This window comes from Leptinotarsa decemlineata, unplaced genomic scaffold, assembly GCF_025532065.1.
Source record: "Leptinotarsa decemlineata unplaced genomic scaffold, Ldec_3_MD MMD2_tig00004307_RagTag_RagTag, whole genome shotgun sequence".
NCBI classification, from domain to species: Eukaryota; Metazoa; Arthropoda; class Insecta; order Coleoptera; family Chrysomelidae; genus Leptinotarsa; species Leptinotarsa decemlineata.
The window spans coordinates 2,012,295-2,028,283 of NW_027412606.1; the positions used below are offsets into that span (position 1 = coordinate 2,012,295).

Below are 15,989 nucleotides of genomic sequence, written 5' to 3' on the forward strand. Positions count from 1 at the left end.
TCGTTTTAATATTTTTCAGGAACTTCAAATCATGGAAGTCGGAACTGATGAAATACACCGCGAAACATTGTCAACCACCTCCAAACAAACTAATCATCATGTTTTTCTATCCAATGAAACAGATAAACACTTGAATTGACTGGTGTATTCGAAGGAAGATTAGGAGAGGTCAATTTTCTGGTATCAAAAGTAAATGATAAAATATTGAAATTCTTTTTGCCCAAATATAACGAAAGGTTTACTAATTACCAAACTGAAAACAATCAACGTTTGATACTTGCGAAAAGTACCAAACCCTGTGTACAAAAAAATAACATGGTGCACGTGAATACAGATGAATATGCGATACAACTGTAACATGTCAGTGGAACTGATTTTTTCCATTTTGATAATTAGGACGAATTTATTTTTCACCATTCTGTTGACAGTTTTATAGGTTTCTTATGTCAAAAATTTCGAGAAAGTGTGATTATTTTCTCAAAACAACAGTTGAGTTAGTTTGTAATATCAAATATTTTTATCCATGTGAGATATAATGAACTATTTCCTTATTTTGGTGTGACGTCCTAGGCCCAATTTTATTCTTGCTATATATTAACGATATGGCAAAACTTGATACACTACGGTACTTTGACGTACCTAATAAAGTTCCTGATACTTCGACTCGGTCTGTCCACTCAGATTCAAAAAAAATAAAAAATTGTGTGAATCGAATATGTTATCGCTGAATGTTTCAAAAACATACTAGGTGAACACATAAGTGAAAGTAAGCCCGTGACTGAATTTCTTGGTACATTCATTGACAGTAATTTAAAATTTGATACGCAAATTATTGTTCTATAAAAGAAATTATTTTCTGGTTGCTTCGCCATAAATGTTATATCTCGTGAATTCGGATTTTCAGCAGCAATAAATGCATACTATTCACTTATGGAGAGTCATCTCCGGTATGAAATCCCTTTCTGGGACTCAGGCAGCCAGATTTTGATGCAGAGTAAGTAGTTGTTTACAGCTGATTCTCGGCCTCCCCCCACCACTATGACGTATTAATTGCTTTTTTTATTGGTTGTTGTTTGGTGAAGTTTTTTTGTTGTGCAGTGAAGTCAAGGCGTTGTGACCTTGAAGTGTCTGGTGCATGGAAGTTCAGATTTTTTTTTCATATGAGATTTTGTGTGTTTATGTGTGTGTGTGTGTGTGTGTGTGTAGGAGAATGCACGGTACAGGGTTTCATCATGTGCTTGTTTGTCTATGTACAAACATACGTCTGCATACTTCGAAGATCCTCCAAGTAATAAATGCTCCATCGGTGTTAGGGCACCAAGTTAGTAGTGGAGTGACGTCACAGCAATAACCGTTCAACGGCTAGAGAGCGACATGTTCACTCCACGACGTGTGGCAGAGTAATGCGTATTCATCGGTCTGCCCTCACCTCTCCCGAAGCGATGAAGGTTCGCTCTAGCCCCGCTATCGATGGTGACACAACGGCAGCCGAGGACTGTCTGCCTAGCGTCTACCCTCTCCGAGACCGCAACGACCACTGCTTGCTCGTATATCGACATCTGTTATCGCATTCAGTTGGGAGGTAATCTTGGCGCATGTAGTTGAGAAGTGGGGTTGGCTATGACGTCTTGACGGGTCCTATCAGAGTGTATTTAAGAAGCGTACGAGTGTTGGCTATGTCAGTTTACATCAAGTGAGTTAGTGAGAACTATTATATAAAATGTATTCCTGTGACTGTGGTAAATCTTTCACTCGTAGTGATAATCTTCGTCGGCATCAGCTCCAGAGTTGCCAAGGAGGGCCTGCAGTGAAACGGGTGAGAGTGGATAATGCAACACCTATGTATACGTGCAATTGTTGTAATGTGACAATTCCTATGACCCAAGTGAATTCTCACCGAAGAACCATGAGTCATAAAAATAATGCATGTGTTCAATTGTCTGACGGTGTTCAAATTATAACGAATGCATTCAATTGCCGCATTGCTACATACAGGGTGGAGAGTTCGATTGTAACCAGTGACTACATGTCATTTTTCAATAAGATTAGGCAGAAGGTCATTGAATAACTGGAATCAGCCATCAGGATCCATAAAAGCATCAAGGTGAATATGGAAGTTTTTGGGAATTATATCCTTCAGACTGATGATTCGAGGGACACGAAGTCATTTAATTCCCAAAATAAAATAGTGGACCAATCTTCAGATTTGAATGCTGTTTTTGATGGATTCCGTGATGTAATTGTGGCTCAAACGACTGAGTTCCAGGATCGTGACTCAGGTATTTATTTTTTAAAAATTTCAATAATATTGAATAGTAATATTTTTTTTTTATAATTCAGGTTGGACTTGTGAAAAAATATTGTTTCTCGAGGTCAACATTAATAAATACAGTCACTGGAAGGACGTTCATATGTGAAGCTGCCTCAATGTATTCAATGGAAGAAAGCTGTTGTGAATGTTCGTAATGAAGATCAATATTGTTTTGCTTGGGCTATAACATCAGCATTATATCCTGCAGATAGTCGAGTGTCCGAACTTACGTCATATCCACATTTTTCCACTGTTTTAGATGTCACAGGTATGGATTTTCCGGTTAAAGTTAATAATAAGAGTATCGAAATATTCGAAGATAGGAATGATATTTCAATTAATGTTTACGGTTTAGAGAGTACATTTGAGAAGGGTAAAATGAAGTATGAAGTGATTGGTCCATTGCGATACTCACAGAGAAGACTCCGGAGACATGTCAATTTGTTGTTTATAACTGATGACTCCGGTAATGGTCACTATTGTTGGATCAAAGATCTTTCAAGATTAGTTTCTAATCAACTATCAGCTCATAGACAGAAAAAATATTTTTGTGACGGATGTTTGATATATTTTTCTGATGAGAGATTGCTTTTACGTCATAATATGTATGATTGTAATCACATTAGTACCACAACACCAACTACTAATTTAAAGATCAATAAATATGGTAGAATGGTTGCGGAAAATAAACTAATGTTTGAAAACTTTGAGAGGCAAATGAGGGTGCCATTTGTAGTGTATGCTGATTTTGAATCAGTGCTTAAACCGATTCATGTGAATGAGCCAAATCCTGGAAGTTCATACACGATTAAAACATTCAAACATGCCCCATATTCATTTGCTTATTTGATAAAGTGTTCATATAATGATGATTTGACAAAATTTGTTACATATAGGGGTGTAGATGCAGCTCAGAAATTTGTGAGTAGCATTGAAGATGATTTGAAAGAGATACATGAAAATCATCTCAGAAACCCTAAACCAATGGATACACAAACTGTCGAAGAAGAAGAACAGTTTGTTGCAGCCAGAACTTGTGGTATATGTAATAAAGCATTTACTGATGGTGACGTCAAAGTAAGAGATCATTGTCATGTCACAGGAAAGAAAAGATCACATGCCGCTCACTCGAAATGTAATTTAAATTTCAAAATACCAAACTTCATACCTATCATTTTTCATAATTTAAGTGGTTATGATTGTCATTTATTCATAAAAGAATTGTATAGGAATAAAGAGAAAGTTGATGTTATCCCGCAAACTAAAGAGAAATATATATCTTTCACGAAGCATCTCTTTACACACAGCTATACCGATAAAGATGGTGTGGTTAGGAAGAATTATCTCAAAATGAGATTTATCGATAGTTATAAATTTATGACTAATTCGTTGGAGAAGTTGGGTGCAAACTTGACCTCCGATCAATGTTTGGAGATGCACAAACATTTCCCACAAATTGAGAAATTCAATTTGATGAGACAGAAAGGTGTATTTCCATATAGTTTTGTTGATGACATTGACAAATTGAATTATCCATTACTTCCGACAAAAAATCAGTTTTATGACACACTCAATTGTGAACATATATCGGAAACTGATTATGATAGGGCTAGAAATGTTTGGAATTTATTCGAGTGTCAGAATTTGGGGGAATACTCTGATTTGTATTTGAAGTCGGATGTATTGCTACTATGTGATATTTTTGAAAACTTCCGCACCACAAGTTTAGAGATATATAACTTAGATCCGGCACAATATTACACTGCACCTGGATTATCATGGGATGCCATGTTGAAGTTCACTAATGTTGAATTGGAATTACTAACTGACATTGATATGATTCACTTTTTTCAAAAAGGTATACGAGGTGGAATTAGTCAATGTAGCGAGAGGAAACATATAGCAAATAATAGATTTTTACCCAATTATAATCCCAACGAACCTTCCACATTCATTACATATTTAGATGCAACAAATCTATACGGTCACAGTATGTCACAACCTCTACCAACAAGTGAATTTACATGGTTGACACCAAATGAAATTCTTAATCTCGATGTGATGGATGTGAGTACTGATAGTCCGTATGGGTATGTATTTGAAGTGGACATTCATTATCCACAAGAGTTGCATGATAAACATTCTGACCTTCCATTTTTAGTCGAAAAAATAATACCACCTCGTACACAATCGAAAATTCCCAAATTAATTCCAAATTTGAATGATAAAAGAAAATATATTGTTCATTATAGGAATCTACAGCAAGCTGTCAAAAATGGATTGATTGAAATGAATACACATAGAGTATTGAAATTCAAACAATCATGCTGGATGAAACTCTATATAGATCTTAATACTGAAATGCGTAATAGGTCTAACAACAAATCTGTTAAAGATTTCTATAAACTAATGAATAATGCGGTGTATGGAAAGACAATGGAGAATGTAGATAATCGAATTGATGTTAGACTCGTTACACATTGGGAAAATATAAAGAAAAATATAGGTGCCACCACTCTCATAGCCAAACCAAATTTCAAAAATTGTTCAATTTTCACTGATAATTTCGTTGCCATTCAATTGGGTAGAGTGAAGGTTCATTACGATAAACCATTATATTTGGGATTTTCCATATTAGAATTATCTAAAACAGTCATGTATGACTTTTTCTATGGATGCATCAAACAACACTTTGATGAAAATGTCTCTTTACTTTACACAGATACCGACTCGCTCATTCTTAAAGTAAACACAGAAATTTTTTATGAATTCATAAAAACTAACATAAGTAGATTTGATACATCCAATTACAGTATAGTTAACCAATTCAATATTCCAGTAACAAGTTCAGTCTTGGGTAACTTCAAAGATGAATTTCCAAATGATCCAATCATGAGTTTTTATGGTACAGGTGCTAAAGCATATTATGTGAAATCTGTTGATGGTGAATTTAAGAAAGCCAAAGGGGTTAAACGATCTGTAATAAAGAATGAATTAACATGCGAAGATTATCAAAAAATCGTCGAACAAGGTGGTATGATATTCAGAAAGATGAATTCATTTAGAAGCGTGTTACATGATATGTATACTGAATTAAAAAATAAAGTTGCATTATCATATCACGACGATAAACGATTTATCATTCCGAATACTACCCACACTCTTCCTTGGGGTCATAATGATATTGAATTTTATGAAAACGATCCAAATGAGAACATTCGTTGGATAAGTAATATTATTCAACAATCACAATCTCAGGAGACTCCATTGGATTAATTGATTAATTTATTATCTGCCGAGATCAATGATTGAAATATCATTCAATATCTTCAAAACCGGAAAATTCAATATTGATATTTATGTAGCCATTTATAATTAATAATATATGATAGAAGTAATGTGATATTAATGTATTATGTATGTATGTATTACTGTAATGAATATAAAATGATTAAAATTTTATTTGTATTATTTCTATTTCCCTAATCAATTACTGCAATATATAGTATAATGTAAATGACAGAAATATCAGTTTGAAGAGAATCATCGTAGAGTGCACAATGTCTAAAACAATCGATAAGTTTGGTAGAAAAAGAAAATGGGGTGGTAATGTCATTCGAGGTCCTCCTGAGAATGGTTTTAAATTAACAAAAGATGGTCATTATGACATGCAAAGGAAAATATTGAAAAATACAAGTGAACCAATTGACAAGAGTGATTGTGTAACCGTATCATATCTTGAGGGGGAAATTAATGGAGCAAAGGAAGTCATACTTCTAGCCCTACAAGCTGCAATACAATCCACAATAGGCAATATTGCTCGGGACGCCCGGCAAGCATTTGACGATAAAATTGCAGAGGCTCGGATAACTTTCACTCGTAAATTTGACAAACTTACAAGTGATGTAGACATAAAAATGTCTGACATAACAGCGTCTACAAATAAAAAATTTGATGCTATGTCAAACATAACAGGGACTACAATGAAAAAGTATGATGTACTGGAACAGAGAGTTGAAGTATTGGAGAAAAACCATAAAGAAGTTTTGGAGAGAAACTATAAAGTCAGGCCATCATCATCAGGTGGACTGGGATATCCAGGACTGAACATTAATCCAAATCATAGAATAATACAACCAAAACCAAAACCAACTGATGATGTATTAATGGAACCAACATGGTGAATGTATTCCCTCGTTAGGTTAGGTTAATAGCTACGTTAGGTTAGCTGCATACTTACGTTAGGTTAGGTGTTAGGTTAGTATTCCCTCGTTAGGTTAGGTTAATAGTTACTGTAGGTTAGGTTAGGTTAGGTTAGGTTAGGTTAGGTTAGGTTAGGTGTTCGGTTGCATAGCGGTAGGTTAGCGTACTAGGTTAGGTTACGTTAATACATACGTTAGGTTAGGTGTTCGGTTGCATATTATGTTAGGAACGCGCGAAGCAGGCGTAGATGTCTCTCCAGATGTCCCGCCTACCTGGGGCCGGAGGCCCCACCCACCTGGGCGGAGCCCAGGCAGTGGGCGTGGCCCGTTAGGGCCACGCCCCCCCCCCCGTCGCCACCAACTTTTCGGATACCCCGCCCCTTCCCGAAGCCCCGCCCCCTTTCCGAAGCCCCGCCCCTCCCCTCCCCGAAGCCCCGCCCCCCGACTCCCAACATTTGCGCATGTACACCCCTACCCTCATCGCGCATGTGCGCTCCCACCATTTTCCCACCGCTCACGCATCGAAGTCGATACCCTCCGGAGAGCACTCCACAACATTCAGTTCGAGAAGTCATCTCATCGAGAGCAGTCCACTCCACAACAAGGCAGTACGTTCCAACGACCAACTTGATATTTGAGTAAGTAAATTAGGAATGTTATTTTTTATATCAACTAACTTTGTATTATTTCTTCTTTTTCAGAATGGCAACCAATACACAGGAGGTGAATAATGCTGTGGCGTCTATTCTGCCGGTGTCCGCTGACCAGGAGGAGGCAGCATCTTCGAGAGCGGTGACGGGTGACCAGCCAACCACTTCGCGTTCGCGAGTTAGGTGCAGATCTTCTAGCCCTGACTTATTCGAGGAGGAGGAGGAAGTCAGGGCTGTGAAGAAGGTTTGCCAACGACCTGTAGTTTTTCGACCTCTCGTAAGAGGGCCTCCACACCAGCAGCAGCACCAGCAGCAGTGGAAATTCCGAGGAGTCCTTCTCCGGAGTTGGTGATATTGTCGCCGTTGGTGACGCGACTACCACCGCTGCCAGCGACACCGGCGGATCCTGAGGTGTTGGTGCCACAGCCTATCGGAGAGGTTAGTGAAAAGATGAGTGTTTTTCTGCAGAGATGCAAGGAAGCAGAACGAGCTGCCCGATCTAGCGAGGCCGCGTTGGTTACCATGAAGCGACAAATGGCTGAAATGGATAACCGACGGAGGGAACTCCAAAAGGAAATGGCCGAAATAGATCGGAAGTATGCATCTCTGCAGGAAAGGTGTAAAGCAGAGACCTCTTCGATGAAGCTGTACAAAAAAATAGTGACAGTTATGGACACTCTTTTTGTAGATGAAGTGTAAATATAAGATTAGTTTTAGGTTAGTTAGGAGTATTTAATTATGGTAGTTTCAAGTTTATATTTGTTAAGTTTATATTGAATAAAGGAAAAGGAAGTGAAATAAAGGGTGTACACTGTTTTTTGGTTTGGTACACATTGAACAATGCGATGGTTGGAGCATTTTTCTTCACTCCCTCTTATTATTATTATTATTTTTTTATTTCAATTCCAAGTTCTTCTAGACAAATACCTCACATCAATTTTTGTGTTCTCTAATCACTTGTAAATAATTTCATGTGAAGAAAATTTAAAAAATAAAAAATAGACATGTTTCATAGTGAAATCGACAAGTATATTTCATTTGTATTTTATCCATTCAAGTATCTCTTTCATTGAATATGTCTTATGTCACTTTGCAATTTACCCCTACTCATTGAATATATCTTATGTCACACTACAATTTACCCCTACTCAATGTTCCACTCCTCTCCCACTCCCTCTCGAAAGTATAAAAGTAGAAATCATCTGATGAAACATTCAGTTGATCAGCTAGCATCGAGATGGAACCCGATTCAACCTCCGAACCCTATAGCTGCCCGGATCAGGGGTACAACTTCAATTACTGGGATAACAGCCAGGTACAGGTAGTCTCTTCCACCACGGAACCCCACAGTCCGCCATACGAATACCGGGATCACGACATCAGGATGCAAGTTCAACATGTCACTGGCAGTGACGAAGGACACTTGGATGACTCGGAATATCCAGATCCTGACGGATGGTGGGACCCTGCTTATGATGACATTGTCCCAATGAGTAGCGACGACGACGATGATGACGACGACGACTCTGGTGATGATGCTGATGACGAGCTTGACGTTAGACGTCCTCCACCATCCCCTATCCTCATCGAGGATAGTCCTCCGCCATCCCCAATCCTAATCGATGATGATGTCCTCAATTCCGATGATGACATATAATCATCTACTCGTCCATCATTTCCTTTCCTTTCCTTCCACGGAGTACACACTTTTTGGTTGGTGTACACGAGGCACTGCGAGGCTGGGGCAGTGTCTTCCTCCCTTCCTCTCCCTCTTATTAGTTTTTTTTCCATAATAATCACTAGAATTTCTCCTAATAATCGCTCAGAGTTTCATTCTTGATGTTTTCGAATCTCAAACACTGTTCTACATTTCACCCCCTCCATTTCATTTCTTCCAATATAAATATAGCAACAATCCCAGTTCTATATCATTCTTCCACAATGTCGAGTACAGGACCCATCCAAGTACATGAAATAGATTCAACGTCTGATCATTTGAGTACAACCTTCGCTCAATTTCTGCAGCGAATCTATGATCTTCCTGATGATTTCGCAGAACGAGTGGAACAAGGTATTCAGGACGACATAGATGCTGTTGACGATAATAATGCGGATGATGTGATTAGTATATCATCTGATTCAGCTGATTATGACGACGACGACATCATGAGTATATCATCTGATTCAGATGACTACTATGAGGATGATATCATTAGTATATCATCTGATTCAGATGACGATACCATAATTATTGTTTCTGATGATGAGGAGCGTTAGTCCATATCATTGCATGGATTAATAAAAAAATAACAGCCCTTTTCAGGGCTACAATTAAAGACTGAAACAATAAAAAAAATAGCTCTTTTCAGAGCTACCATTATACTTTCAAACAGAAACAGATTCATACCATTGTTAACATTATAATCTCAAACGAAATATATGTATGTGAAAGTATTCATCATTATATGCATACAATGATTGACAAAATGCCAACTTCAACTTTCATTTAAAGTAGTACTCATCATATGCATAGATATTCAATGACTATCAAATTCCAAATTTCGACTTTTCAGTCAAAGTAGTAATTTATTTGTCATATAATGTATAGATATTCAAAGACTAACAAATAGTAATTTATTTGTCATATAATGTATAGATATTCAAAGACTAACAAATTTCCAACTTAGACTTTTATTAGTCAAAGTATTCATTTGTCACATAATCTATGAATACTAATACAACTAACTACTGTTTATGTGAATAATGTAGCCCTGAAAAGGGCTGTTGTTTTTTTTTTGACCAGTAGGTCCACGGTTATTGTGCCACAGGTTGGACATTATTACATATAATACATGTAGATACTCGGGTGAAGTTTGTTAGTGGCCTCTCGCAAGCTTCACACCAATTCTGTCCCATTTCCATAATTGAGACAGTGTTGTGGGTGTTGACATGGGCATACCACCCTCCATTATTGTTTCTATGCGAATAAAACCGAAAGCAGCACCAACATAGTTTTTTGTTCTCTCCATCTATTGTGCTGATCAATACGTATGCATCCATTGCACAATACAAATCCAAGGGATCTTCCAGTGTCTCACTGACATTGAGTGTTCGCATACCGATCCTCATAGCACCATCACCTTCAGTTGTGTCAGCTTCTATCCCTTCATCATCTCCTTCTTCATCCATGACCCTCTCAAACTCCATCACGTCATCATCTTCGTCGCTTTGGTTGGCCTCGTTTTCAACTTCGTCTATCTCATCTTCATCGACTCCAACATCTTCTGCTTCAACTATTACTTCCTCTAGCGGAACATTGACATCCTCATCATCTGATTCGTCTATCCAATTGTTTTCATCAACAGCAGCTATTCTATTTAATGCAGCATTTATTTTTGCAGAATTCATCTTGTTGTTGTTTGCTCACAGTTGTAGAGAGTGAATGAATGAACTCTAGGTTTGCAAGTCAACTTATATAGGAGGTGATGCGACTCCCACTTGACTCGTTTAGAGTGGAATAGTAGGAGAAGTTATCCCACTATACTTCCACATGATGTTGATTGGTATAAATAGAGATCGTAGGTATAGGAGAGAGCATTCAGAGTTTCTGTAAGTCATCTCTTAATATTTCTAATCGAATTAGTAAAATGCCGTTTCCAAAAGAGTGGAATGAAAAACCAAAAGTGTGTGTCTACCCAATGATGATTGTAGGGGCTATTGTGTGCTACTTTTGTCAAATAAGTAGACCTAAGGATTCAATCAATCCATGTACTGGTATGTGTAGTGATTGCGTGTTGCGGATTCAACTATCGCCTCCTTCTCATCCACCGAAGCGAACAAAATCGGATTATCGTCAACAACAGTTACAGTGTCTGAAGTGTTCCGAACCTATAATATTTAACAATATAGGTATCTGTAGAAATATTTGTGGTACCTGTGCTGCCGTTCCAACTCCACTGCAACGTTGTTTGCGTTGTGATACATATTCCATGAATTGTTGGAATCATGTATGCAATGCATGTAGAAGTACTTGGGATCTGTGTGAGAAGGTTGGTCAACTCTACCCCAATAGGAGAATCCATTTTTTTCAATGTTGGTGTTTGACGCACGAGCAACAACTATTGAGGAATAGAGTCAAAGAACGTTCCACATCCACAGAGACATATTAACATTTTTCATTTTTTATTATCGTTATTGTCCTCTATTATTAATAAATATATATATATATTTTGAAATTATTTGTATTATTTTCTAACATTTAAAAATACATGCATGCAACACAAAGTTTTCCTCTTAAATGACAAAGATTGTTACATGCGTGAATAGTTTAGTGAGAGAGCGCATGTGCCAGTTGATGAAAGAGCGCATGCGCTAGTTTATTTTCTTCTATAAATGGTGAGGTCTCAGTAACATCATCACCTTTCCTATCCACATTCTATTGCTATCACATATCATTCCTCAGACCTTAATAATCATGAGCTCTATGCCGCTATTGATTGCTGAAGATGGTTCACCACTTGTTGATATCGATCAGACTGATTTTGAAAATATTCCAGTATTACATTTATCGAGTCAAGATTCGATAAATGATTTTGATATTAACGACTTCGTTAACTTTGCAGATGTGCCAGAACCAAATGAGCAAATTATTATTGAAAATCCGATCGTTTCGCAATTATCATCACTCAAACACTCTTCATCTACCCTTCCTCTTGGTGTTGATAAGAAATCTAGAACAATCAAGAGGAAGGTTACTAAGGCATCTTCATCGATTGTCACTGACTTTAAAGAAAAGAAAGAATCCAAAAGTGTTGTGCGACAGAAAAAACCCGCAACGAAAAGTGACAGATCGAAGAGGAAGCCAAAAGGTACTCCTAAAGAAATGAAGAGTGATTTGAAAGCTGAACCGCTATCTTCTTTCAGCCCCCTCCATCGGTTTGGGGAAATGAAAAGGAAAGCAAAATGCCGTCTTGTAAAGGCACAGATGACTATTGCTGAACTTGAAAAGAGTGAGCGAGCTATTAATGCTAATAATGAAACTCTTGAAGCATTAGATGCCAAGATTGCATTAGCGAAGGTTGAATTGGCTAGAATGTCTAAAGATGCTGATGAACTCCGTTCAAAAATTGGTAAAGATAAGCAATTCCATCAACGTTCGAGAATGCAAGCTCAGGCTGAGCTTGAGGAGTCGACTAAGCTTTATGAGACAGCATTATCAGTGAGAGATAATTGGCAAAAAGAGTTGGATACTGCATTTCAAAGTGACGGCGATTAGTTTTGGGAATGATAATGTGTTTTCAATATCGTGAGTTGAAAAATATAAGCGGGAATGGAGTATACAATTAATTTGGTTTGGTATACACAGAACATTGCGAATGGCTGGGGCAATGTTTACCGCTGCAATATTTTTCAGTTCACATACTTATAATTGAAATGAAAACAATAATGAACTTTAATATTACTTTATTCATAAAAGTCACTATTATATACATTTAAACCATATTTGATTGATCAATCCAAGAATTTTGTTCGCTAGGAAGGCCTAACCACTTTACATATACTTTATTTTTTCTTCTCTTCAACACCTTCTCAATCAGATATACGTCAGGATTCTCGGTTCGTAATAACTCTTCTTCGTAAAAACATCCTCTAATCGGCTGTTCATTCATATCTTCAAGATTATAAGTCGTTGGGATGGTTTTATTAATTTTAACAATCTTGAATAGCTCCGTGGTAAAATTCGCAGTGTAAGACTTTTCAAAAATATGTTTGTATTTACTTATACGTACAATATCATTTAATTGGAATTTGGGTTTACTTTGTCTTCCTCCAATTCCATTGATACCCTTGAATTTTAATTTTGTTGTTGAATCAACATTGATGGGTGCCATACCTATTGTACGATGAACTTTATTATTATATCTACTAGTTATAATTGGAAGAATATCAAGCCATTTGTGGTGACCTCTCATCGAAAATTCCTTGTAGAGCCATGCCTTTATTGTACGAATCACTCTTTCTGCTATAGCTGCCTTCTTTGTGCTAAATGTTGAATAATGATTGATATTATATTCTCGCATGAGAGATGAGAAGCTTTTATTGAAAAATTCTTTCCCTTGATCGCTTTGTATGTGTTTGGGGGAGTATTTGGCTTCTTTCAGTACATGTTTCATTGCATTAGTTACTGTACTACCTGTTTTATCTTTAACTGCTACAGTCCACAGATATTTGGAGTAACAATCTATCACTACAAGTATATATCGGTATCCTTCATTACTTTTTGCATAAGGTTGCAGTTCAGCTAAATCTATTTGCCATAGATCTGCAAAACCTTTGATGGTGGTTATTCTTCTACGAAAATTACGTCTTGCAGGTTTATGTAATTCATTAACAACTTGTCGTTTGACATCACTTATTTCATTAGTCATTCTATTTCAATATGATTAAAGAGAAAAGGTGATAATGTTACTGCATTGAATGATGATGTGACAGTGATCATTACATGTGAATATGTTAATATATTATACCTTCTTCACGTAATTCTTCAATTATTGAAATTATTTCATTATCATGTCCGGTATGTCCGGCTGACTTTGAAGCTACCAATAGTCGTAGGCGAGCAACTAACTCTTTCGGTGAATTCCAGTACACATAATTCACAGGTTTAGAATTATATATTTTCTCCATTTTCACTCCTTTGAGTGCTCCACCAATTTTACTTCTACTTCTTATTGGATATTGTCGTGAGTCTAATAGAGGTTTGATAACTTCACGAAATTTTTTAGAATTTGTATTTTTAAAACCATTCTTCAGATGATATTGTTTATATGGAGCATTCGTTATTTTCAATATTTTGGAATATACTTGACGAGTTTCTTCATTATCAACATCTTGTGGATTCTTCAAAAAAATCATATCATACAATTCTGGACTACCTGCGCATTCATATTTTTTCACTTTATTACCATCCCAAAATGAAATGTTTCCATCTTTGAAATTTACCACTAGACTTCCCATTTTCAGCTTTTGTGTAATTGGATCCATACGTACGCCAAATGTTCCATCATATGCTGGATTTCTAGATTTTATATCATCCAAATGTTTCATCAAAACATCTTCACCACTTTCATTCATAACAGGTGAGATGTCAGGATCCGAGGAATCGATGTGGGACGATGATGGTGTTTCGAATAGAGTTGTTCTCATATCGTCTTGAAGTGTGCTCGTGTCACTATTCACAGATGATGCACTACCAAAAGATTGTTTTCTTCCTATTGGAGTACTCATGGGATAATTTGAAGTAGATTGAACAGTTCCATGATTTGGTGATAACACTGGTGATTTAGAAGTAGCGTTTGATGATAAAACATTCAATGGTTTCATTATGGGCTCATACAATCTTTCAAGTGTCGTACGATTTTCAATATTATCATTCTTGATAGAGTTGAATTTCTGCCTGACAGCTTCTGTTGTCTCTACTAGTTGACGTTTCAAATTTATTTCATTGTTTTTATTTTCAGGAACTTTTTTTGTATTCATAATGCCCTTTTTTTGAATTAAAGCTTAATTCGTTGGTGAAGTGACCACTACAATATTCAGTGATCGAATAAGTTCCAAAAACAAGATCATGGGTATATAAAACTATCGAATCCTTTGCGATATCTACCTTCATCTATTTTTCTATCCTTATCAATGACTAGAAATCCATATTGGTCCTCCCAGCATTTAACACACATCAATTGGAATTGTTTGAATGTTACATCGGGTGAAACATGATCTGAATAAATGTGATGTAAATTCGTCTCATCTTGTTTGAACATTATAATGAAATTGGTATTGTCACGCACTAACTGTTTGGGTACCCGTGAATATGTCTGTGCTAGATAAAAACAATCAACATCCTTATGACGTCCCATACAGAAATATGATCTAATAATATCTTGCTTTTCACATATCACATCATCGAAAATGAAAACAGAATTAGGCTTAGCGTCGGAGGGTTCCACTATTTCTGCATTATTGCTGAATGTATAAAAACCTAATCCTTTTATAGGTTCCAAAACACTTCGCAAGTACTGATATTTAGGTTGATTGAGTGATTTCGAATAGAGATACACATTTCTAAATCTCAGTCCTTGTGGATGTGTTAATAGTGATATCATTGCATTCGTCTTTCCACAATTTGAAGGTCCTATAATGAGTCCTCGAACTGATGATGGAAGTAGTGGACCATGTCTGAATACCCTTTGTCCATTCAATCCACAACCAAATTTCTCATCTAGATTATCTACAGCAAACTTTTCTTTCTGTTTTACAATGCGCATCGTGCCGTGGTTGGAGACTATATAAATGTTATTAGCTTATTCATTTCAATGTGTACCATCAAACGATACGGACGTATTGAAAGTGATCGTAAAATTAAAAGAGGTTGTGGTTTTGTTAATGATTTAATAAACAAACTTCCTTTCGAATTACATCTACCCGGAGGTTATCAATACTGTGGACCGGGTACAAAATTGAAACAACGTTTAGCTCGTAACGACCCTGGAATCAATAAATTAGATATTGAATGCAAAAAACACGATATTCAATATTCTAAGCATCCATCCGATCTTGCAGCAAGACATTTAGCCGACAAAGAACTTGAATACAGCGCTTGGGATAGGGTTAAATCGAAGGACACGAGTATTGGGGAAAGAGCAGCTGCATTACTTGTCACCAACATTATGAAAGCGAAAAGACATATGGGCATGGGTTGTAGTACCAATAAGAAAAAATGTAAGAGGAAACAAACGAAGAAAAATAAAATTAAAAAAGTTGCATTTG

At 36.7% G+C, this 15,989-nt stretch overlaps 2 protein-coding genes across 2 annotated transcripts in view; one reads left to right on the forward strand and one right to left on the reverse strand.

Moving 5' to 3' along the window:
- LOC141483851 (selection and upkeep of intraepithelial T-cells protein 1) overlaps positions 1-15,989 on the reverse strand; it is a 566,613-nt gene that overhangs the window by 541,383 nt on the left and 9,241 nt on the right. The window lies entirely within an intron of this gene.
- On the forward strand, positions 1,002-8,013 carry LOC141483848 (uncharacterized). The gene is made up of 2 exons (XM_074178748.1): positions 1,002-7,151; positions 7,215-8,013. The coding sequence occupies exons 1-2, from the start codon at positions 7,000-7,002 to the stop codon at positions 7,513-7,515; spliced, it is 453 nt and encodes a 150-aa protein (XP_074034849.1). The 5' UTR covers positions 1,002-6,999; the 3' UTR covers positions 7,516-8,013.

Bases quoted from the DNA above. Each gene is read 5' to 3' on its own strand.
- LOC141483848 (XM_074178748.1), top strand. From the start codon at position 7,000: ATGTGCGCTCCCACCATTTTCCCACCGCTCACGCATCGAAGTCGATAC. The intron at 7,152-7,214 runs GTAAGTAAATTA...CTTCTTTTTCAG, and splicing joins ACGACCAACTTGATATTTGA to AATGGCAACCAATACACAGG.